This window comes from Helianthus annuus, chromosome 7, assembly GCF_002127325.2.
Source record: "Helianthus annuus cultivar XRQ/B chromosome 7, HanXRQr2.0-SUNRISE, whole genome shotgun sequence".
NCBI classification, from domain to species: domain Eukaryota; kingdom Viridiplantae; phylum Streptophyta; class Magnoliopsida; order Asterales; family Asteraceae; genus Helianthus; species Helianthus annuus.
The window spans coordinates 20,981,271-21,005,662 of record NC_035439.2 but is presented as its reverse complement, the minus strand read 5'-3'; the positions used below and the strand labels follow the sequence as shown (position 1 = coordinate 21,005,662).

General features: G+C 38.2%; 2 protein-coding genes across 3 annotated transcripts; both read right to left on the bottom strand.

Moving 5' to 3' along the window:
- Positions 1-2,204: 2,204 nt before the first annotated feature.
- LOC110868090 lies at positions 2,205-3,967 on the bottom strand. The gene has a single exon (XM_022117171.2). The coding sequence runs from the start codon at positions 3,814-3,816 to the stop codon at positions 2,557-2,559; it is 1,260 nt and encodes a 419-aa protein (XP_021972863.1). The 5' UTR covers positions 3,817-3,967; the 3' UTR covers positions 2,205-2,556.
- A 198-nt stretch (positions 3,968-4,165) lies between these two features.
- Positions 4,166-6,139, bottom strand: LOC110868091 (growth-regulating factor 8). 2 transcript variants are annotated; one of them, XM_022117172.2, is made up of 4 exons: positions 5,814-6,139; positions 5,604-5,741; positions 4,906-5,140; positions 4,166-4,661 (listed from the first exon to the last, which is right to left on the bottom strand). In XM_022117172.2, exons 1-4 carry the CDS (start codon positions 6,109-6,111, stop codon positions 4,268-4,270), a joined length of 1,065 nt encoding a protein of 354 aa, XP_021972864.1. In that variant the 5' UTR covers positions 6,112-6,139; the 3' UTR covers positions 4,166-4,267. The 2 variants fall into 2 exon arrangements, with proteins under 2 accessions (XP_021972864.1, XP_021972865.1); XM_022117173.2 differs by having other exon boundaries at positions 4,906-5,134.
- Between the last annotated feature and the right edge of the window lie 18,253 nt (positions 6,140-24,392).

The window sequence follows — 24,392 nt, the reverse complement described above, 5'->3', positions numbered from 1 at the left end:
TAGGGTTTCACCTTCATTCATTTCAAACATTTCAAAATCGCCCGCTTCCCTGCACCTCTCTCTCTCTCTCTCTCTCTGGCGATTCCAGATCTGGATCTAGGGTTTTTCTCCAAGGATTCAAGATCTAGCCTTTCTCAATAACATCAGATTGATAAACAAATCTCAATGCGTTCTCCATTCAGATCTCAATCTCATCTCGTACCTGCTCTCTCTCTCTCCAACCTTGGTGATACGGATGCTACTCAGAAGGATCTTACATCTGGTACGCAATATCTTCTTCCTGTAAACCCTAAACTTAATGGTCATGGTGGAAAGGGTGGTCGGATATGTTCGAGTTAAAATCTAGGGCTTCCATGCCGTTCGGAACCAAAACACTTCGACCACCCTTTCCACCATGTTTTGGTTCCGAACGGCATGGAAGCCCTAGATTTTAACTCGAACATATCCGACCACCCTTTCCACCGTCACCATTAAGTTTAGGGTTTATAGGAAGAAGATATTGCGTACCAGATGTAAGATCCTTCTGAGTAGCATCCGTATCACCAAGGTTGAAGAGAGGGAGAGCAGGTGCGAGATGAGATTGAGATCTGAATGGAAAACGCATTGAGATTTGTTTATCAATCTGATGTTAATGAGAAAGGCTAGATCTTGAATCCTTAGAGAAAAACCCTAGATCCAGATCTAGATCTGGAATCGCCAGAGAGAGAGAGAGAGATGCAGAGAAGCGGGCGATTTTGAAATGTTTTGAAATGAATGAAGGTGAAACCCTAATAGTATCCCGTGTTTTTTAGTAGAGGGGTATAAGTGGAAATTGATGTTTTCTGATGCTGAAAAGACTTGTACATTATGTTTTAGGGGTGTTTTAAGGAAATTTCAATTACCTTAAGAAGTCCTTTGGATATGTATATTATATATAGTATAGATATACAGGGGAAGGTTCATTGGGGAACACTAAAAAAGTGGGGAATAGCGGGGAACCGACTCAAACGAATTCCGATTGGACTCATTCCAGCGTCGTAGGAACCGGCTCGTCGAACCCTAACTAAGATTTATTAACCCTAAACCCTAAACCCTAAATCCTAACTCCTAAACTCTAAACCCTAAAGCTAAAAAATAAGGCTAAAACCTAAGCTAAACCGTAAAATCTAAACTATAAACCTAAAGGTTAAACCTAAAGCTAAACCCTAAAGCTAAGCCCTAAACCCTAAAGCTAAACCCTAAGGCTAAACCCTAAAGCTAAACCCTAAAAGTGAAACCCTAATATATTTAGGGTTTAAAAAAAAGGGTAGTTGCACGGTACCCCTGACCGCGGAAGGGATCTCCCTTCCCAGTTCACCACCCGACAAGGATCCCTGGCGGCAAATACCCATAGCCATCAAAGAGGGGTAAGAAACATGTTTCAAACCCGAGACCTCGAGTGTCCTCGGTCCGGCTTTAAAGCGGGTGTCGGTGGCCACCAAAGTGGCACTAATGGGAATTGAACTTGGGTCTCCATTGGAGAACCCAAGTCACTCCACCACTAGGCCACTTGTGATGGTTAATATATTTAGGGTTTAAGGGTTATGATTTAGGGTTTAGGGTTAAGAGATCCTAGTTAGGGTTCGCCGAGACGGTTCCAACACCGCTAGAATGAGTCCAATCGGAGTTCGTTTGAGTCGGTTCCCCACTGTTCCCTACTTTTTTAGTGTTCTCCAATAAACCTTACACTATATATATATATATATATATATATATATATATATATATATATATAGGCAGGTTAACGTACAGTGGCTCTTATTGTACAAAATGTACGCGATCATCCCAGTCATACGATCTGGTGCGAATTCACTCTTTAACATGCAATTTTGTTGAAAAAACCAACATGTGAAATTGCTTTATATACCAATATGCGATTTCATCATATTTACCAACATGCGAAATTGCTACAAAAAACCAACATGCGATTTCATCAAACATACCAACATACGATTTCCAACATTCTTTTTTATAACATGTGATTTCACAATCGCGTACGAGCGTACGAGAAGCCCCTATTCCATTTTTTGGTGATTAGTTAGGAAATCTTTTACGCTTGAGGTAACGGTAGGTTTGCGTGAAATGATATTAATTGGTATCTTATCACAATAATAAAGAATAACACCATTTATAGATTATATACAAATTGCAAAACAGAAAATTTGTACTAGTTGCACACCCACCAATCAATCCTTACCTTTTAGTATTGGTTTTTTCATATAACTTGAATCATACAATATATGGAAAACATGACTACAATCTCCTAGTCTATAATCAAGCATGCTACAACCACAAAATAATATGCATATACAACTAGACCAGCAACAATTATAAACTAAGAGCAGTTACACTAAAACTAAGACCATCTCCAACCCTGTGACGGGTGACCGTTGAAGGGGCTAAACTTGTGAGAGGGGACGAGAGGGAATGTGAAATCCATAGAAAATAGGAGAGAGTAGGAAATTAGTTCGGGCAGGGTGATGTGGAAAAGGCGCCCTTCAAGTGTTAAGCGATGGAGACAGTCTAACGATTAATGTATCAACTGCAAATCGGGCAGTGAACGAGTCCATTCTCATTACAATCACCACATCGAGCCACCACCCTCTTCCGCCGTCCGCCAAATTCTACCTTCCAATCCACCATCTTACAACTCCCATTACACCTAAAACAAGGCAAGAATCTAACACCACCGCAACCATCACAAACATACCCACTTTTAGATTTAGGCAAACCTTCAAGCAACTGATCCAAACTCCCATCTTCCATGCTCCTTACCACTTCATCAACTCCACCCACGTATCTACCATTCACAAACACCCTTGGTGGCACCAGCTCTTTGCTATCTTTCCCTATCATTAGCTCTCGGAGTTCTTCTCGGAAACCCGAATCCATGGATATGTCTCTCTCGCAAACAAACACTCCATACCCCTCCAACACTGTCCTCACTGTGTTACATGCTTCAAACGTCCTCCTTACACCTCTTAATGTTGTGGTATACACCACTACCTTGTTTTCACCTTTTGGCGGGCAAAGATTTTCAAATTCATCTAGTGAAAATCTTTTGGGTGTTACAGGTTTGAGAAAGATGGGAATTTTATGATCAACATTTGCATTTTCTTGGAAGATTGGATTTTTATGATCATGATTTGAAATATCTTGAAAGACTGAATTTTTAGGATCAAGATTTGAGCCTTCGTGAAAGATTTTAGAGGGTTGTCGATACAGGCGGAAGCTTTTGGTCTTAGAATCAAGACCCGCCATGAGAAAGATTGGATCTCTATGATCATCATTTGAATTATCATGAAAGACCGGATTTTTATGATCAGGATCTGAATTTTCTTGAAAGACTTGATTAGGATCAAGATTTGAGTCTTCTTGAAAGATTATTGAGGATTGTCGATTTTCTTTGGTAGAATCAAGACCGGCCATCAGAAAGATGGGATCTTTATGATCAAGATCTGAAATTTCTTGAATGACTGGATCTTGAGGATCAAGATTTGAGTTTTCTTGAAAGATTTTGGAGGGTTGTCGGTAAAGGCGGAAGCTTTCGGTGGTAGAATCAAGACCTGCCATGAGCTCCCAGGAGTTTATGACTTCAGGTGGTGATTCGGATATGGCTTCGGACACGGGTTTGGGAAAGATTGAGATGGTGGTTTTGGCTTTTGAGGAAGATGGGTCAAGTGTCAAGAGGCCATAAGTGGTGGAGGTGAGAGAGACGATATGATGGCTCAAGGCAGAGCTGCCAATTTTGGGGAAATCTTCATCATGGTTTAGCAGATGAGATGTTGCACAACCCATTTGGAAATGTTTCAGGATTCTAACTGATGAAGTTGTGTAGAACTGAAGACTTAAAAAGATGGAATAAAAGTGTTTGATTGTATAGTAATTTCAATTTCAAATATGGATTCTTATTGGGTTGGTTTTAGCGCCCAATTTTTATTTTGAATAAGATTAGTAAAGTGAACTATGCATGCTTTCGGTTCATAAAACATGTCTTTTTAGAAAGCCAAAAAAGAAGAATAACTAGCTGGCATCCAAGGCCCAATTGATAATGAGTTCTCCGTGTTCACATTCACAACATTTTAAAGGTATATATGTGTCAAAAAAGCATAAAAATAATGAAATACAATAGTCACAGTTAGCTTTCAAATATGCATCTAATTAAACTTTATATATATTTATACGTGACTGAAGCATTTAGGTAAAACCAACCAACTTTTAAAAAGAAACAAAAACATCCAATTAAAAACTAACAAAGCCCATGACTAGAATCACTTGGAGATGTCACATTAGTAGGTTGGTTAAGTGAACTCACAACCCCCGGGCACAACGCCTCGCCTAATGGCCCACCCAACCAAGAACCATGGGGTATCAATTGGCTCTGCGGGTTCGAACCATCCGCATTCAACATCCCAATTCCCATTTGAAAGAAATCTTGATCAACACATGCATAATCTCCACCAGGTTGCATTAAGCTAAGAGAGCAGTTGTCTACATCAACCAAAGCTTGATGATTTCCCTCAAGATTTTGAAAAAGGTGGTCACTTTTTGATCCAACACTTGGTGAAGGCATTGGTTTCTGGATCTTTTGTTGTGATGAAGACAAAGGGATAGTGCCACCCCTCATGAACCACTCAGTGCACCTAAATCAGAAATTAAAGCAACCCCACCACAATAAATAACATAAAACAAATCACACAGTGTAAGGAGTTGACCCACACTATATTTGTAGATAAGAACAAGAAACCAATAATAAATACTTATAATAACAATAATAAAAATATGTGAATATAAAACACTTTGGGGTGCTAACATTCACAGAGAACAATAAATACTACCATGATGATACATGCCAGTGAAATGAATGCTAATACCAAAAACACCCACCTGGATTGTTGACATGAAGTGGGCATACTAGGGGTAGGAGGAAGGAGAGAATGGTAATTATCTTTATTGTTGAGATTTTTGGTATTCAAAGACTGAGTTTCCACAGGCTTTCTTGAACGAGGTCTGTTCTTGTGCGCATGGCGCTCACAGTATTTTTGATCACGCATTACATCTCTTGAACACCTCCATTTCTTCCCATCTGTTCTTCTACACCTCCATGGCTCTGAATCTGACCCTACCACCCAACAAATTTAGTAAAAACAATGTTAAAGATTCAGTGTGAGATAAATAAAATCCTTATGATCATAAATCTTGAAAGATATACATGCTGGTCTTCTACTCTACAAAAACCTAAATGCAGAAGGGCTACAAGGTTGCATTTTGAATGGATTGTGTAACATGAAATAATATAAAAAGCAAAAATATTAGTGTTGGGTGTGTTTTATAATTTTATGTTTAAGATTTAACATATTCATATTCTTTTTTAAGATTTATATATAAAATGACAATAAATAATCAGTTGAAAATAATAAATTATGTAACATCTACTCAAACCTCAAACGATAAATAATGAGATACAAGCATAAAAGAATGTTTAGATTTGCCCATCTACTTCAGAATAATAAAAACTCTAAACACCCACTATGATCTTTAACTTAAAAAAATCAATCATATGAAAAAGATGAAAGAAATGATACTGTTATATTGAGTGGACAAAGGCAACAGCATCTGAGGAGGAATAGGGTTTGAAGACATAATGTGCTTGTAAATCATTGTCTGATTTTCAAATTCTTGCAACTGAGAAGCTGTGAAAAGCATTTTCTGCATCTCACTACCTGAAGTTACATCAATTCCATCATCCAAAAGAGAAAGAAAATGATCATACAAAAGGGTTTTAGATTTACCACCTGTAGGGTTAGTGAACGAAGTCCCAGATACAATATGACTGCTAGTAGCCATTGAGTTATCAAACAGCAGGCGGCCACCGCCACCGCTGCCACCGCCAAAGTCGATAGAAGCTCGATGTTGAGAATGGTTATAGAGAGAAGGATCAAAGATGAAATTCATCTTTTTAGGGTGTGTTGTTTCAGGGTTCAGCATGTTTAGAGCTAGCCCGACGTCACACTCCGCCGCCTGTGACGGAGCTTTCCCGGATTTTTCATTCCTGCAACCAACGTTTTCCGTACTATATTCGTTAGAACTCATTTGTGAAGAAAAGATGAGAACCCAAATAGAAGTCCGTATGTTTGCGTACAAGGGTTTAAGGCTTTATTGTATTTCGGATATACCTGCAAAATGGGTGGGTCAGGTTGGGTCGGGTGGCGGGTCAAAATGGGTTCGGGTCAAAATGGGTCAATTCAAAAAAGGGGTTGTTTTGGTTCGGATCAAAAAAGGATATCACTATCATGCACACCTTGGTTGGCTATCTACACACTTAGATTTTACCTACGCTCCGTATAGGTCTATACGCAGCGTATAGGGTAACCCCTCTACGCTGCGTATAGACCTATACGGAGCGTAGGTAAGGGGTAGGTACACGACCAGACAGTCAAACCTAGTACCATGTCAAATCAGTCCGACGTACGCTGCGTATAGGTCTATACGCAGAGTATGTACATAAAGTAAGACGCTGCGTGTAGACCTATACGCAACGTATGTCAGACAGATTTGACACTGATACGATGTTGTCTAGGCACGTGAATAAAGCTACACGCAGTGTATAGAGCTATATGAGGAGTATGATTGTAAATTCAAAAGTCTATTTAGCCATGCATCTCTGCCTTCGACTTCAAACAGAAGTTAAGTTGGTTAAATTCCTTTGTTTTGTACATCTTCATTTCCTCTGTATCAAACACAATATTGTAAAATGTCATCATTTTGGGACGAGAATTATTTATGTAATCGCTAATCTAACGACGCATGGGGAGTAAATGACGCTAATGAGGAGTAGGAGGTTGTGTCTGGAGTCCCTGTTGATCAAAAAACACAGTTGCCAGACTTGAACGAGACTCCGACTCCACCTGTAGATGAACCAAATTACCCGGCGCATCAAGTGTATCCGGATTATGGATACGGGTATGAATCTCCGTACGTGCAACAAAGTGGATACGGTGCTGAGAATGCACCTGTTGATGAACCATACAGGAGGTATCACATTAATATTTGTATTATTCTTATAATAATTATTATTATCGTTAAAATTATATTGTTATTGTTAATTTTCGTATTTTTGTTATAATTCTTAATATTATAATAATTATTATTGCTGTTAAAATTATATAACTATTGTCAACATTATAGTTATTATTATTATTATTATTATTATTATTATTATTATTATTATTATTGTTATTATATGTGATCCAAATTTTTGTTATCCAAATCCTCGTAGAATCTTCCATATCTTCGTATAAGGAATTCATAGTAGGATATCCAAAGGTACTATCTTAAATCCTTAATGGACTTCTACGTTGTAGTTAGGTCCCTTGGGTTATGAAGTACTATTCTATAAATTCGACCCCTTAAGTGGTCTAGTTAAACAGATTGATCCAAAAATCTGGTTAGGAATATCATATGATGATATAGCTGAAAAGACTCCTTGGTGGTCTATTTAAAGAGATCATTTGTCGATCTAATTAAAAGGACCCTATGGTAGTCTAGCCACACTCATCACATGTTTGATTTTCTTCCCCTACACATCATGAAATGCATTGTGCGGACTGTGCAAGGAATTACGTAATTATGGACGCGTACATAATTATGGAATTTAGTGCACAGAAACCACAGCAAGTTTTGTCATATGTCTAGAATTAACCCAATTCATTTCCAATTCTAATGAAGCAACCGTTGAAAATGACTCCTTTGTTCATTTTCGTTTCTAAAGAATATCCGTTGAAGGAAATGAATATCCGTTTGTTTAATCCTTCATTTCCAATTCTGATGAAGCAACCGTTGAAAATGACTCCGTTTGTTCATTTTCGTTTCTAAAGAATATCCGTTGAAGGAAATGAATATCCGTTTGTTTAATCCTTCATTTCCAATTCTGATGAAGCAACCGTTGAAAATGACTCCGTTTGTTCATTTTCGTTTCTAAAGAATATCCGTTGAAGGAAATGAATATCCGTTTGTCTAATCCTTCATTTCCAATTCTGATGAAGCAACCGTTGAAAATGACTCCGTTTGTTCATTTTCGTTTCTAAAGAATATCCGTTGAAGGAAATGAATATCCGTTTGTCTAATCCTTCATTTCCAATTCTGATGAAGCAACCGTTGAAAATGACTCCGTTTGTTCATTTTCGTTTCTAAAGAATATCCGTTGAAGGAAATGAATATTCGTTTGTTAAATCCTTCATTTCCAATTCTGATGAAACAACTGTTGAAAATGACTCCGTTTGTTCATTTTCGTTTCTAAAGAATATCCGTTGAAGGAAATGAATATCCGTTTGTTTAATCCTTCATTTCCGTTACTGAGGAAGCATCCGTTGAAAATGACTCCGTTTGTTCATTTTCGTTTCTAAAGAATATCCGTTGAAGGAAATGAATATCCGTTTGTTTAATCCTTCATTTCCGTTTCTGATGAAGCATCCGTTGAAAATGACTCTGTTTGTTCATTTTCGTTTCTAAAGAATATCCGTTGAAGTAAAGGAATATCTGTTTGTTTAATCCTTCATTTCCGTTTCTGATGAAGCATCCGTTGAAAATAACTCTGTTTGTTCATTTTTGTTTCTAAAGAATATCCGTTGAAGGAAATGAATATCCGTTTGTTTAATCCTTCATTTCTGTTTCTGATGAAGCATTTGTTGAAAATGACTCTGTTTGTTCATTTTCGTTTCTAAAGAATATCCGTTGAGGGAAATGAATATCCGTTTGTTTAATCCTTCATTTCTGTTTCTGATGAAGCATCCATTGAAAATGACTCTGTTTGTTCATTTTCGTTTCTAAAGAATATCCGTTGAAGGAAATGAATATCCGTTTGTTTAATCCTTCATTTCCGTTTCTGATGAAGCATCCGTTGAAAATGACTCCGTTTGTTCATTTTCGTTTCTAAAGAATATCCGTTGAAGGAAATGAATATCCGTTTTTTTAATCCTTCATTTCCGTTTCTGATGAAGCATCCGTTGAAAATGACCCCGTCCGTTCATTTTCATTTCTGAATAATGTCCATTGAAGGAAATGAATCTCTGTTTGTTTATTCCTTCATTTCCGCTTTTGAAGAATACTCGTTGAGGAAAATGACTCCGTCCGTTCATTTTCGTTTCCGAAGAATGTCCGTTAAGGAAACGACAGGATTATGCCTTGCATATCTCTGGTGGTTATTTGACACAAAGTAACAGACAGACTCCTACGAATAAATTTCGGGACGAAATTTGCTAAAGTAGGGGAGACTGTGACACCTGTGCCTCTGCGACCATCAAACAAATACCAAATCAATGAAATACTGTGTTTCATACTTGGGATTTGTAAAAATATGTGTATCGTTTGCACATATCAATTCTTGTTCGATTTCGGGCTTTAAATCGCTTTCTAGAAGGTTATACGCGATCTGATGCGTAAATATAACCAGTTTAATGCAACAAACACTTCGGAACAATGACATAGGCTTAACATACCTTAAATAACGTTTACATAACTTAGATATGAGTTTTGGAGGGTTTGGTGTGGCGAAATCAAGTTTATTCGCTTACAAGGACTAATTTTGACAAACTGCGAAATGGTGCCGATTTGTACTGTAACGAACATTCCGGAACTTGATCATAAGTTAAATATGCCCTAAATATCCTTTACATAGCTTAGAAATAGGCTTTGAGGTGTTTTGTGCACAAAAATAAACTTTATGCTCATTTAGGGACTAAAAGCGTCAAAAAGTGTATAAGCTTGCATTTTCGCGCATCCGGACATCCAAAAATTTATGTAAGCATTAAAATATTTTATTTTAGTGTTTGGCATAAGAAAAATCCATCCGTCGCGTAATTTGGATCGTTTTTCGCATTCGTGCGCATTTCGTCATAATTAAGCAAATATCGCGATCGTATGGCCAAACGAACCGACATTTGACATATTTTTGAGCATGTTTCATGTACACTATGTTTAGGCATCATTGTAGGGCCTTAAAGTTGGCTTAACGGGCCTTAAACATGTCGGAAATGAGCTTAGAAACATGCAGGGACCAAAACTGCAGCTTTTGAAACTTATTTGCTGATCAGAAGCTTAGGCAGCCCGCGTAAGATCTCCCCTTACTTTTATGCGGCCCGCCTAAAACTGTTAGACCTGCAAAAACCATTTTCCAGCCTGTTTCCAGTTGTTCCAACTGATTTGGGGGCTTGCAAATGGTATTTTTGAACCTATGGGCTTGTTTTCAAGTGCCCAAGGTATTACAAATCAGGGGGTACACATGTAAGGCCCGGATTAAAGCTCATTTTCAAGAAACGATCCTAACGGTTCTTGTTTTCCTATAAATACCGCCACCCTCTTTGCTCAAAACCCACATTTGATGATATTGGTGTATGCTCACGTAGGAATGGACGAGGCCTTAGTGACTTAATAATAATGGAAGTCTGTTTGTTCATGTTTTGTTTCTAATTCCAATGTAATGTAATACATTTAATTCAACCAAACGAAACTGTTTAATCCATGGTTGTGAAACAATGATTCTGTTACAATACTCCCCGACGTTTCCGCCACGTTTTGTTGTTTTACGTGGTTGGGGTGTGACAGAAAAGTTGGTATCAGAGCCAATGGTTATAGGGAATTAGGTTATTAGTAATTCTTTAACCTAGACTATAACCTTCCTAGGACCCTATCACAAGTTATCTTGTGTTTAGTTTTAAAACAATACCGTCACTTATCCTTAAGTGACAACCACAATAAGAATATAAATTTTGAATCTGCTTTGAAAACTAATCATCCGTTCTAGGATGATTTATTATAAGGTTTTGAACCTTCAAAGTTTTCAAGATCCCGTCAAAGTTTGGGTCTTATAATGTGAACACGTGCAATCTGGAAGGGTGGACGCCTGTACTCTGAGTTTTCTATCTAAGGCTAGAGTGTTCGTACAAATCCACATAATCGGACCAGTTATTCTTACCTGGGAACTGTTGGGGTGAGTGTTCACTTATAGGAGAGCATGTCTTCGCGATACATTAATATGACCCACTTACTTTGATTAGTCACCGTCTCATTTGTTTGCCTTTGGTAACAAACAAATGGTCACAATCTTCATGCGTTGTCATTCTCTTTTGACTATCTTTCGCTTGTTTCCTCCTATGCCTTCCATTATCTTCAAGATGCCTCTTCATCGCAACAACACTCAAATGTCCGAACCAGGTGCTGCAATTACCCAGCGAATAGGCGTCGTACTCCAGAGGACCGTTGATTTAGCTATCACCATGACTCGCCTCAGGGATAAAGCCGTATAAGGGAACTGCTCCTTGGTGCAATCAATGTAACCGTCATCATCGAATCAAATACCCTGTTTCAAATGTACCCACGGTGGATGATGTGCGTTAGGTGTAATAAAATTTAGGTATATATTTTAAGCCCTTTTTACACTTTTTGGCCAAGTTTTAAATTTATAAAACACGATATTTACTAACACTAAACACACATGTGGGCAAGTGCACCCATCGTGGACGTAGTATAGTGTTGGTAAGATACCGAGGTCGTCCAAGGACACAAGAGCTTTTAGTACCGGTTCATCCTCAACGTCTAATCAAATCAAAATATTAGAAAAATGTTTTAAACTAAGAAAATAAAACTAACTAAAATGCTGAAAAATAAAATAAAAGTAAAAACAGATAGACAAGATGAATCACTTGGATCCGACTCGTGTGTAGTGTAACCTTTGATTATTTTCGCACTTTTGCACTTGTTTAAGAGATTATCTTAGTTATTGTAGTAGGCCCCTCTTTTGAAGGCGACGTTACCCTCAACCCAGTAGTTTGAGTCAGCAAGGATACAATCCTAAAGGGTCGGATTATTGAAAGATAATTAATTAAGTTATTAATGCATAATGTGGTAGGCCCTCTTTTGAAGGCGACGTTACCCTCGGCTAAGTAGTCTGAGTCAGCAGGGATACAGTCCTAAGTAGCCGGGTTAAAGTTTTAACAGTAGTTTAACTTATTAGGGGGTCAAAGAGTTTGGACCCCCGCCATCCAATACCTTTGGGTATTGAAGGAGGTCCTACTAAATTTGACCCAGGTCCTTTGCAGGATCTATACACTGAACAATGGCAAGACTCTTACCAAACCGTTCCCTTAACCCCGACCAGGTAGCCAACATACCTCCATATAGACCATGGAGATATGAATGGTGAAAATCTTTTATTTTATATAGACAGTAAAATAATGCCAAGACACCACGGACAAACGATAAGGAAGAATCACCTTCAACATAAGAAACTAGTAATTAAAGTCATTAATACAAAACCAATTAAAAAGTGCAAAAGATTAAAAATAAAAAGTATTACACTAAACACTTGTCTTCACCAAGTGATGTAAGAGACTTAGGTAAACATGGCCTTTGATTGTCAAGAACTCTTACGATCAATCTTGGATCCCGAGACGACTCACACACTCTATGATGGACAATGGATGATGGTGGTGGTGGTGGTGGATGATGGTGTTGGGTGGTGGGTGAAGTGTGAGAGAGGTGGTGTGCCAAGGGATGAGTTGCAAGAGCTGCAAACACTCCTATTTATAGGCTGAACAGAAGCTCGGACACGGCCCCGTGTCCGCTGGGCACGGCCCCGTGTCCATCTGACACTCTCTCTCTTCATTAATTGTAATTCGCAATTACAATAAATGCGCCTGCAGGAAGTTGACCACGCCCCCGTGTCCGCTGGGCACGGCCCCGTGGTGGGCAGTAGAAGCTTCTATGAGTTTGTCTTTTATGCTGCTTCTTGGGCACGGCCCCGTGCTCGCTGAGCACGGGGCATGTTCAGTCTTCTGTCTTCTTTGTTTTGCTTGGGAAGATGCTGTCGGGGGGTCGGGCATATCACTTTTGTTCCTTTTCTTGTATTTATGTTAGATTTGGCTGTCTTTTTGCTTCTTTTGTTATTTTGAGCTCATTTAATCCTGAAAATACAAAAGAAAGACAAAAGCACATTTTTTCCAACATTAGTACTAAAAAAGGGTTAGTTTTAAGCCACAATTGATGTAATTTATATGTTGCATTTTGTGCACATCAAATACCCCCACACTTGAATCTTTGCTTGTACTCAAGCAAAAATCTTTATAATGTGGCTTTATTCACTCCCAAATGGAATGGGTAGAAGAGAAGGTTTTTGGGCTTGTCATAGAGTGTCGGGAATTCCAAGATTATTTTAGGTTTTATTTTTATTTATTTGCAATCCTATTCGTCATGATTTATTTAAAACGTTTCATAAGATAAATTATTTATTAGGGCATAACATACCTTTATAAAATTCCATTTATATACAAGTTCACATACCTCACGGGGGAATCACTCAACACTCGGCCGAGGGTGTATTTTTAGTGAATCACTCGAGAGCGGCATGGAACTTACTTCTACCATAGGCTTGCCAAGCAATCAATCCTCCTCCTTTTTAACTATATACCTTTGTAAATATCAAGAGGACTTTTTGGGTGAAGGGTTAGGCTTGGGCTAAAGGTGGGTGGTTGGCTTAGTGGTTAGTAAAAAGGGCGAAAAGCGTAACAAACGTCGGTTTTTGGAAGACTTTTTATTTTTCACATTTTTATTTTATTTTGATGAACCAATTTTTCTTCAAACAAAGTTATTTTAGATGAACTTGTTTGTTTTTTTGGTTTCATCAAGATATAAATTTTTTTTTCAACATAAGTCATAAGAAAACTGAACGTCGTTACTAAAAGAAAGGGTTAAAAATAAAAAGGTTTAGGTGGGTAAAAAGGGTGATGGTTTTGGGTTAAGAAATGAAAAGGTTTAGCTCAAAGGGGTTAACTAGGGGGAGTTTGGGTAGGTGGTAAAAAATGAAAAATAATGGTGTAGAATGAAAAAGGGTTAGTCCTAATGCCTCCATCATTTACTTACTCGGGTTTAAGTTGGTAAGGACCGGGAATGCATTGTTGTGGCAAGTTCTAGAGTCGTACGAACCAAGCGGCTATTCACACAAGAAACGAAAAATGAGCATTTAGTGTAAAGATATATATTTGTATGCTCGTTAAAGGCTCAAAACTCACTTTTGTGGGAAAGGGTTTTTTTATGTGATCAAGTATATATAATCAAATTTTAACTAAGTTTGTCATGCCTTTTCGTAATTTTCTTATGTTGGTTCTTTTTATCACGACGCTATCGGTTGTAAACTTGTAAAAATATAACCTTGTTAGAACTTGAATTCGCAGGTTAACCTTAGACAAGTAAAAAAAATGAAAATTTTTGAAAAAAATTTGGGGTGATTAGCGGTTCCAATAGAGTTTTGTGTAAGGCTTGTTATTAGGACTTGCAAAATTCAAGGTTTTAGCATCCCCCCCCCCACACTTAAATTACACATTGTCCTCAATGTGTCCAAAAATAAGTTTTTAGGTTGACTGAATGTGTAAAATGGTGTTAAAAGCAAAATTTTATGTTACTGGCATCCGGGACACGGCCCCGTGGGGACCGGGCACGGCCCCGTGTTCAGGTGCCAACGACAAAAATTAAAGAAAAGAAACAGAAGCCTGGACACGGGGGCGTGTTCAGCGAACACGACCCGTGTCCAGTTACCTAAATTGGGCAATCTTCTGCAGAGTGTGCATTACGGGGCCGTGTTGGGCGGACACGGCCCGTGCTGAGCTTATTGTAATGAAGAAATTGTTGTCGGATGGCTCTGTTTTTGTGCATGGGGCTATGTTTCTCGGTTCCTCTGTCATACTTGACCATCACAAGTACTTATCACAACATCCGTAAAACCATCATTCCATTAAAAACCGTCATAGAGAGAATTACATAGTCCTAAAATACTAGTAAGTTAGATAAGTAAGCACAAGAAGCTTAAACCAAGGAGTTCTAGCCTACAAGTTATTCTAACTAGCAAAATTTCCGAGAAGGTAGTAGTCTCGGTTGGATGCGGCTTCATAGAACTCCTTCCTCCGGGTATGGACTCCTCATATGTCGGCGAGCCACTCCTCTATCTCCCTCGGGAGGAGGAAGGAGGGCTCGTTGGCGTTGGTTTGAGGAGGTGCAACTTCCACCGAGACTTCTTGTAGATTTTCAAGAGGAGGTTCCGCTGGAATGTCATCCCATCTGGTAGGGTTGTTGACTCCAAGTGCTAGGTTCCAATCCTCTTGAGGGAGGACGGGTTCCATGGGAGGTCTTACAAGAATATTTAACCTCTGGTGCAAGAGGTTAATCTCTTGAAAACGATTTGGGAGCCCCACCGTAAGATAGTTTATACGGTCTATTAGGACCTCCTCTACCGAAGTCATTTCATCGAGAGCTTCCCGTAGCGCCATGACGTAGTGTACAAGGGTAGCTTCAATGGAAGGTCTTCTTCCACTTCTACTGTTTCTTGAATGCACGGACGATGTTTCACTGTTTTCACTTGACATTCTACGAAAATAAACCAAAAACAGCTTATTTTAATGAAACAGTACCTTGGATACGGCCCCGTGCTCAATGAGCACGGCCCCGTGTTCACCTTTCTGTAGAGTTTTGAAACAAGGAATCTTGAAGTTTTAAGTTATTTTTCTAACTTGTGAAGCCTTTTTGAACAATAGTAACTTAAAACAATGTTATACAACTTATTTTTAACAAGATTCTTGGAACAAGACTCAATAATCCTTGCCATAAAGCTTGAAATCTCAAGCTTGAATGGAGGTTTTTGGAGAAAGATGAAGAAGAAGGAAATGGGTAAAAAAGGAAAGGACAAGATGGTTGTTGGAACCTTCTTTTAGAACATACCTAGGATGGTAGGAGAGAAGATCCCTTCAAATCTCTGTCCCTGGATGGTCCAAATGTGTAGGATTCTTGGCTGCATTTATAGAAAACGACAGCATGCTGGACACGGCCCCGTGTGCAGGCAGGATCCTGAAACAGTTTGTCCGTATTCGGACGTAAGGTCAGAAAGGAATCTTTGGTGGACAGGGGCGCGTGTTGGCTGGGCACGACCCCGTGTCGAAAGGCTGATTATGAAGTTTGTCTATTTTCAAGGAACTAATCCGGATCGGGCGGTTCCTTACTGGATGCAACAACCCCAAAGTGCCTAAGATACCTTAACTGATCTAGATTAAGACGAGAACGCAAGAGGTTGTCGGTGAGGGTGATTCCTATGCTAAATGTAGGTGGACAAGTCCAACCCTTTCCCGGGCTCACGTTAAAGAAGGTGTGTGCCGAATCGCTCAGGTCTATGTATGCATCGAACGAAGTCGATGGGGAGTCCTTCACGGAACAATCGGCACAGGGACGACTATCGTCCAAGTCTTCGCTAGAGTTGAAGGTATTATCGGGAGCAGCGAGGTTGTTTGAATGCGCCCCAACACTTCTTCTTGGTAATTGTCTTGACCGCCTCCACATAATTGACACCACGTACCATAAGAGTGCCAAAAGTAAAAAAGATCATTATCACTCATTTTTGTGTCAGAAATTACCAACCGTCGGGATCTTACAGTTCTGTTTTCAGTAACTGAATCTTGGGCACAGGGGCGTGTTGAGTGGGCAAGGCCCCGTGTTCAGCTTACTGTCTGACTTAAAACAGGATTGCCAGTTCCAATGATTGGGCAGGTGGGCGTGTTCAGCAGGCACGGCCCGTGCTGAGTTCTGCAGAAGCTGAAAAATTAAGAAAATCCTAAAAAAATAAAAAGAAAATAGAAAAAATGATTAGGCCGTTGATTCCTAACTTTCTTAAAATCCTTGTGTCCCCGGCAATGGTGCTAAAAACTTGATGTGCGTTAGGTGTAATATAATTTAGGTATATATTTTAAGCCTTTTTACACTTTTTAGCCAAGTTTTAAATTTATAAAACACGATATTTACTAACACTAAACACACATGTGGGCAAGTGCACCCATCGTGGACGTAGTATAGTGTTGGTAAGATACCGAGGTCGTCCAAGGACACAAGAACTTTTAGTACAGGTTTATCCTCAACGTCTAATCAAATCAAAATATTAGAAAAATGTTTTAAACTAAGAAAATAAAACTAATTAAAATGCTGAAAAATAAAATAAAAGTAAAAACAGATAGACAAGATGAATCATTTGGATACGACTCGTGTGTAGTGTAACCTTTGATTATTTTCGCACTTTTGCACTTGTTTAAGAGATTATCTTAGTTATTGTAGTAGGCCCCTCTTTTGAAGGCGACGTTACCCTCAACCCAGTAGTTTGAGTCAGCAAGCATACAATCCTAAAGGTTCGGATTATTGAAAGATAATTAATTAAGTTATTAATGCATAATGTGGTAGGCCCCTCTTTTGAAGGCGACGTTACCCTCGGCTAAGTAGTCTGAGTCAGCAGGGATACAATCCAAAGTAGCCGGGTTAAGTTTTAATAGTAGTTTAACTTATGAGGGGGTCAAAGAGTTTGGACCCCCGCCATCCAATACCTTTGGGTATTGAAGGAGGTCCTACTAAATTTGACCCAGGTCCTTTGCAGGATCTATACACTGAACAATGGCAAGACTCTTACCAAACCGTTCCCTTAACCCCCGACCAGGTAGCCAACATACCTCCATATAGACCGTGGAGATATGAATGGTGAAAATCTTTTATTTTATATAGACAGTAAAATAATGCCAAGACACCACGGACAAACGATAAGGAAGAATCACCTTCAACATAAGAAACTAGCAATTAAAGTCATTAATACAAAACCAATTAAAAAGTGCAAAAGATTAAAAATAAAAAGTATAACACTAAACACTTGTCTTCACCAAGTGATGTAAGAGACTTAGGCAAACATGGCCTTTGATTGTCAACAACTCTTACGATCAATCTTGGATCCCGAGACGACTCACACACTCTATGATAGACAATGGATGATGGTGGTGGATGATGGTGTTGTGATGGTGGTGGGTGAAGTGTGAGAGAGGTGGTGTGCCAAGGGATGAGTTGCAAGAGCTCCAAACACTCCTATTTATAGGCTGAACAGAAGCTCGGACATGGCCCCGTGCCCGCTGGGCATGGCCCCGTGTCCATCTGACACTCTCTCTCTCTTCATTAATTGTAATTCGCAGTTACAATAAATGCGCCTGCAGGAAGTTGACCACGCCCCCATGTCCGCTGGGCACGGCCCCGTGGTGGGCAGTAGAAGCTTCTATGAGTTTGTCTTTTCTGCTGCTTCTTGTGCACGGCTCCGTGCTCGCTGAGCACGGGGCGTGCTCAGTCTTCTGTCTTCTTTGTTTTGCTAGGGAAGATGTTGTCGGGGGGTCGGGCATATCACTTTTGTTCCTTTTCTTGTATTTATGTTAGATTTGGCTGTCTTTTTGCTTCTTTTGTTATTTTGAGCTCATTTAATCCTGAAAATACAAGAGGAAGACAAAAGCACACTTTTTCCAACATTAGTACTAAAAAAGGGTTAGTTTTAAGCCACAATGAATGTAATTTATATGTTGCATTTTGTGCACATCAGTGGACGATGGGGACATTTGGTTAACTTGTGCCGCTTTGCAATCCAAAGCAAAGCTGTTACAAATCCTGCTGCTGCTCAACCTTCAAATTCTGCTTCATATGTCGCCTTGGCATATCTAGCGCCTCAACCTCATGAACTTTCTACCTTTAGTATCGACTTAAGCACGCCTAGTGCGAGGTGTCGAAACACCTCTCGTTACACAAATTACAAAATCCATGTAGGATCTTTCTATCCTCATAATTAGATCCTTGTGGATGGGTATCGTTCATCGGAGCCCTTAATTGAATTCTTTGTATGATTCAATACGTATATTACGATTCAATAAGGACAAAGCCGAATTCCTATAAAGACTTTCCTATCTTCATAGATAGATTCTTGAAAATGATTAAAATGCCAAATGAAATCCACGGATTGGATTCCTGGTGTGCTTTAAATACTCGTGTCCAAAGATAACAAATTAAAGGTCAAATTAAACAATTATGTGATTATATGCTTATGTGTTCCCTTTTATGTTTTTGTGTGATCCAAATTTTTGTTATCCAAATCCTCGTAGAATCTTCCATATCTTCGTATAAGGGATTCATAGTAGGATATCCAAATGTACTATCTTAAATCCTTAATGGACTTCTACGTTGTACTTAAGTCCCTTGGGTTATAAAGTACTATTCTATAAATTGGACCCCTTAGGTGGTCTAGTTAAACAGATTGATCCAAAAATCTTGTTAGGAATATCATGTGATGATATAGCTGAAAAGACTCCTTGGTGGTCTAATTTAAGAGATCATTTGTCGATCTAATTAAAAGGACCCTATGGTAGTCTAGCCACACTCATCACAGGTTTGGTTTTCTTCCCCTACACATTATGAAATGCACTGTGCTGACTGTGCAAGGAATTACGTAATTATGGACGCGTACATAATTATGGAATTTAGTGCACAGAAACCACAGCAGGTTTTGTCATGTGTCTAGAATTAACCCAATTCATTTCCAATTCTAATCAAGCAACCGTTGAAAATGACTCCGTTTGTTCATTTTCGTTTCTAAAGAATATCCGTTGAAGGAAATGAATATCCGTTAGTTTAATCCTTCAATTCCAATTCTGATGAAGCAACCGTTGAAAATGACTCCGTTTTTTCATTTTCGTTTCTAAAGAATATCCGTTGAAGGAAATGAATATCCGTTTGTTTAATCATTCATTTCCAATTCTGATGAAGCAACCGTTGAAAATGACTCCGTTTGTTCATTTTCGTTTCTAAAGAATATCCGTAGAAGGAAATGAATATCCGTTTGTTTAATCCTTCATTTCGGATTCTGATGAAGCAACCGTTGAAAATGATTCTGTTTGTTCATATTCGTTTCTAAAGAATATCAGTTGAAGGAAATGAATATCCGTTTGTTAAATCCTTCATTTCCAATTCTGATGAAACAACCGTTGAAAATGACTCCGTTTGTTCATTTTCGTTTCTAAAGAATATCTGTTGAAGGAAATGAATATCCGTTTGTTAAATCCTTCATTTCCAATTCTGATGAAACAACCGTTGAAAATGACTCCGTTTGTTCATTTTCGTTTCTAAAGAATATCCGTTGAAGGAAATGAATATCCGTTTGTTTAATCCTTCATTTCCGTTTCTGATAAAGCATCGGTTGAAAATGACACTGTTTTTCATTTTCGTTTCTAAAGAATATCCGTTGAAGGAAATGAATATCCGTTTGTTTAATCCTTCATTTCCATTTCTGATGAAGCATCTGTTGAAAATGACTCCGTTTGTTCATTTTCGTTTCTATAGAATATCCGTTGAAGGAAATGAATATCCGTTTGTTTAATCCTTCATTTTCGTTTTTTATGAAGCATCCATTGATAATGACTCCGTTTGTTCATTTTCGTTTCTAAAGAATATCCGTTGAAGGAAATGAATATCCGTTTGTTTAATCCTTCATTTCCATTTCTGATGAAGCATCCGTTGAAAATGACTCCGTTTGTTCATTTTCGTTTCTAAAGAATATCCGTTGAAGGAAATGAATATCCGTTTGTTTAATCCTTCATTTCCGTTTCTGAAGAAGCATCCGTTGAAAATGACTCCGTTTGTTCATTTTCGTTTCTAAAGAATATCCGTTGAAGGAAATGAATATCCTTTTGTTTAATCCTTCATTTCCGTTTCTGATGAAGTATCCGTTGAAAATGACTCCATTTGTTCATTTTCGTTTCTAAAGGATATCCGTTTGTTTAATCCTTCATTTCCGTTTCTGATGAAGCATCCGTTGAAAATGACTTTGTTTGTTTATTTTCGTTTCTAAAGAATATCCGTTGAAGGAAATGAATATCCATTTTTTTAATCCTTCATTTCCGTTTCTGATGAAGCTGTGACAACCCTCACCAAAGCAGGTATCCGTACGACTTAATCAATAATTGATTACTGCTTAATTACTGTGCTTACTTGAATTTATGGATAGACTGCTACTTGAATGCTGATACATGTAATTACTTGCATCCTACTTTACTTGCTGTCATTCCATGTTTTGCTTACATCACCCGAGTGACAACCTTGATGCACCAAAAGCACAGTAGCCCAATGAACGGATAACCTATTGAACGTGCTGTCATAACTAGCACCAGGCAGATATAGCCTCTAAGGCCTGTATGAGCCAGAGATAGTTGCTACACTAATAGAGAGTGTAGGGATACAAGGATTGTAGAACTGCGTCTCTAGGAATAAGTTACAATGACTGGATGTGCCTAAAACGTACACTATGCACAAAACTCAGCACTTGAATAAACAATTCAGCTTTTAGCTAACTAATAAAGTGCCAAAACATGAGAAAAATATTACTAGACACTTTCCAAAGTAACGGGAATAAGTTGTGTCACTAAAAATGGTATTAACGACACTCTAAAGCTTTGTTAAGCGCTTTAACGGATTACTATCCAACCGAACAACCGGACTATACCCGGAACATGAAAATATTGTTAATAACATTATTTATCTTTTTCTGAGCCAGCTAGGGTCCCTGAATACCCTAACACCTGCAATAAAGCACAACACACTACTAACCAGGTTAACCCCTAACTTAACTAGATTATCCTAACTATTAACTAATGATTAGTTGAAAACTAACCAAACTACCCCCCCCCCCCCTTTAACAAACCGTCCCCAAGAGGGGGACATACCTTGTCCTTCAATGTATTATTTTATTCTTCTTGCCTAGTATCAAGAAGGCATAAGAACCCTTGGATATTAATCATCCTAATTGTCTATAAGAACATGAAATGGCACACTTGATCATTCATAACATAACATTCACAACTCTCCACCAAAACACTCCCTCTCTCTCTCTCAAAGGCTTCGGCCGAACACCCCCTCTACATCCATCATATTTTTCGGTTTTGATCACCCCATTTCAAGAACACACAAGTGTCAAGGATTCCGTATAAGGAGGCTTGGTGCATTCGGAGCTCAAAGGACCTCACTCTATTGCTTTTATCCTCTCATTTTGCGCTTAGATTCTTCCCTAGCCTCGAGCTAGTAGTAAGTTGCTTGAATCACCTTCTCGAACTATTTTGAAGTGGTTAAAACAATATGTAACGGTTAAAACTCGTAATCTTACAAGATGACACACAAAAGTTTACTAAAAATGCTTGTAATGATGGTTAAAAGCTTATATGTTGTGTAAATCTTGTAGTATTTGATTTGTGTGATTATTTGGACCCGATCTATGTTGTGGTAGCTCGAATCATCATTTAACCCGGGTTGGTCATGATCATGGATCATGACATAAGGTTGTTTTAGAAGTAACAAGGGTTAAAGGGTGAAACTCTATCACACACAAATCATGAACTTGTGTAAAAATAATTTTGCTTATGAAATAGTGTTTAAAACTAGTAGATCTACGGATCTACAAGTGGTATTTTCAAAGAACCAAGTATCAAAGAAACCATGTTTTCTAAAGACGGATCTTACACTAACAAGAATGATTTTCAGAACACACAAGTGTGTAAACACTTGTGTAGCACAAAGTTTCGACAAAATAACAATTTTTGTAAAAGATGACGAGAAGATGTAAAGACGGGATTTCTTTAAAAGCAAGGTTTTTTTACGAAATCGGATTGATTTCTATAAAGATCCGCTAAAAGTAATGGGATTTACTTCATAATTTTAGAAAACTACAAGTTCATGTGATTTATGCGATTTACATATTTATTAACTAGTTTGTTGTGTTGAATATTGTTTTGATTGAGTAAGAAAATGGTTGATTTGATTTATAAAAGAAAATGATACGCTTGAAAGCGTGGCCACCTCCAGTTACAGAGGAAACTCTGGCGAAATTTTTCCAAAAACCTAACACTTAGAAGTATTTTCACTATAAGTGTTAGAAATACTTTTCGACATGTTTTCAAAATATAAGTTTCGCCACGACTTTATTTACAAAATATCGGAGGTGGGATTTCACAAAATTAAACGTGATAAATATATATTTAGTAAATATATTTTTCACAACGTCACTTGTCAATTATTTTATGAAGTGTATAAATATTATTTTTAGGGTAAAAAAAATAATATTATCGAACGTTAACGAATCCAAAATAATACGAACGCTTTCACAATAAATATATAAGTTACACCGGTAATTATTATTACCACTCGATCGTTAAAACGTAACTTACACATTTTACGGAAATATTTATGAACGCGTATTTTTGTTAAAGTATTATTTTGGGAAAATTATGTGATATAAAAATATAATATTTTTGAGAAAAATATTTATATTTTGAAGTTAGAAATAAGATATATTTTAAGTGAGACTTAATAATATATTTCGAACACACATGTATTAAATCCCCCATCTTTGGGAAGGAAAATAATTACCAAGTATGCACAGAATGTAAACACGAAATAGTTGTCTAACTATTTCCCAAAACTTAAACCATAAAGCTAAGGCACGGCCGTCCGTCTAATAGAGTTAGTACATGTAGGTCGTTGCACAGCTGCTTGACTTGGAGACATACATGGTAGAGACGCACTGCTGTGAGTTCATGTCCCCCTTTTTCTCTTAACTGTTTTCAGTTTTCTAAACTGCGGGGGTGAAATACATGTTACTATGTTTACGAATATTTCTTATATTGTATGGTTAGCGTAAGGAGGGTTATTATTTAGATCATGTGAATTGGGTAGGCGGAAACTTGAGGTCATTAATCCTCAGGGTAGGACCGAGGGGTAGGAGCGGTAGATCTATCTGGGTGTAGCGAGCCCAGCCCCAGGCCCAGCATAACGGACCTCGGGGTGACTTTGTACCCATCGCATAAGTCTGCTAGGTTTGAGCCTTCCTACTTGCACTTCACACATATCAATGGCCTTGCAAACCATTGGTGATCTCTTTTTCCTTATTTGCTACATACCAGTATTTTATACTTACAAAGGTTTTACTTACTCACTACACATGAACTTGCTCAACAATTTTTGTTGATTTTTCCAACTTACATGTATTTCAGGTAGTTAAGGATTTGGCATGGTATGATACGTTTTCTCGCTGCGAAAAAGAAATAAGGTCATCCAAGTTTAGGAGTCGTGGCTCTTGCCTGGACGAGCCACCGCTTTTAAACTACGTCTGCTTTATGGTTGTGGTTTTGAGTTCTGAACAATGTTATTATGATATTAGGTTGTAACTCCCGTTGCGTGTGTCGGTACTTTAAAACAATGTCGTGGTACTTTTATTTTGAAACTTAAATCAATGGATGATCTTGCATGATTTTATTTTCATATAGTTTTGTTATGATTAAGCTATGGTATTAAGAAGTCACACCAAATTAACCACGCTTCCACAAAGCCAGGGTGTGACAGCTTGGTATCAGAGCTCTGATCATAGCGAACTAGGATTCCTTCTCGAGTCTAGACTATGATCACTAGGGCTCTCACGAAAACATTTTTATTGCATACCACTTAAGTCCAAATCC

Excerpts from the sequence above, each read along its gene's own strand:
- LOC110868090 (XM_022117171.2), bottom strand. The coding sequence starts at position 3,816 with ATGGGTTGTGCAACATCTCATCTGCTAAACCATGATGAAGATTTCCCC.
- LOC110868091 (XM_022117172.2), bottom strand. The coding sequence starts at position 6,111 with ATGAGTTCTAACGAATATAGTACGGAAAACGTTGGTTGCAGGAATGAA. Across the intron at positions 5,141-5,603 it reads TTTGTCCACTCAATATAACA|GGTCAGATTCAGAGCCATGG; the intron begins GTATCATTTCTT and ends GTTGGGTGGTAG. Across the intron at positions 4,662-4,905 it reads ACTTCATGTCAACAATCCAG|GTGCACTGAGTGGTTCATGA; the intron begins GTGGGTGTTTTT and ends TTTCTGATTTAG.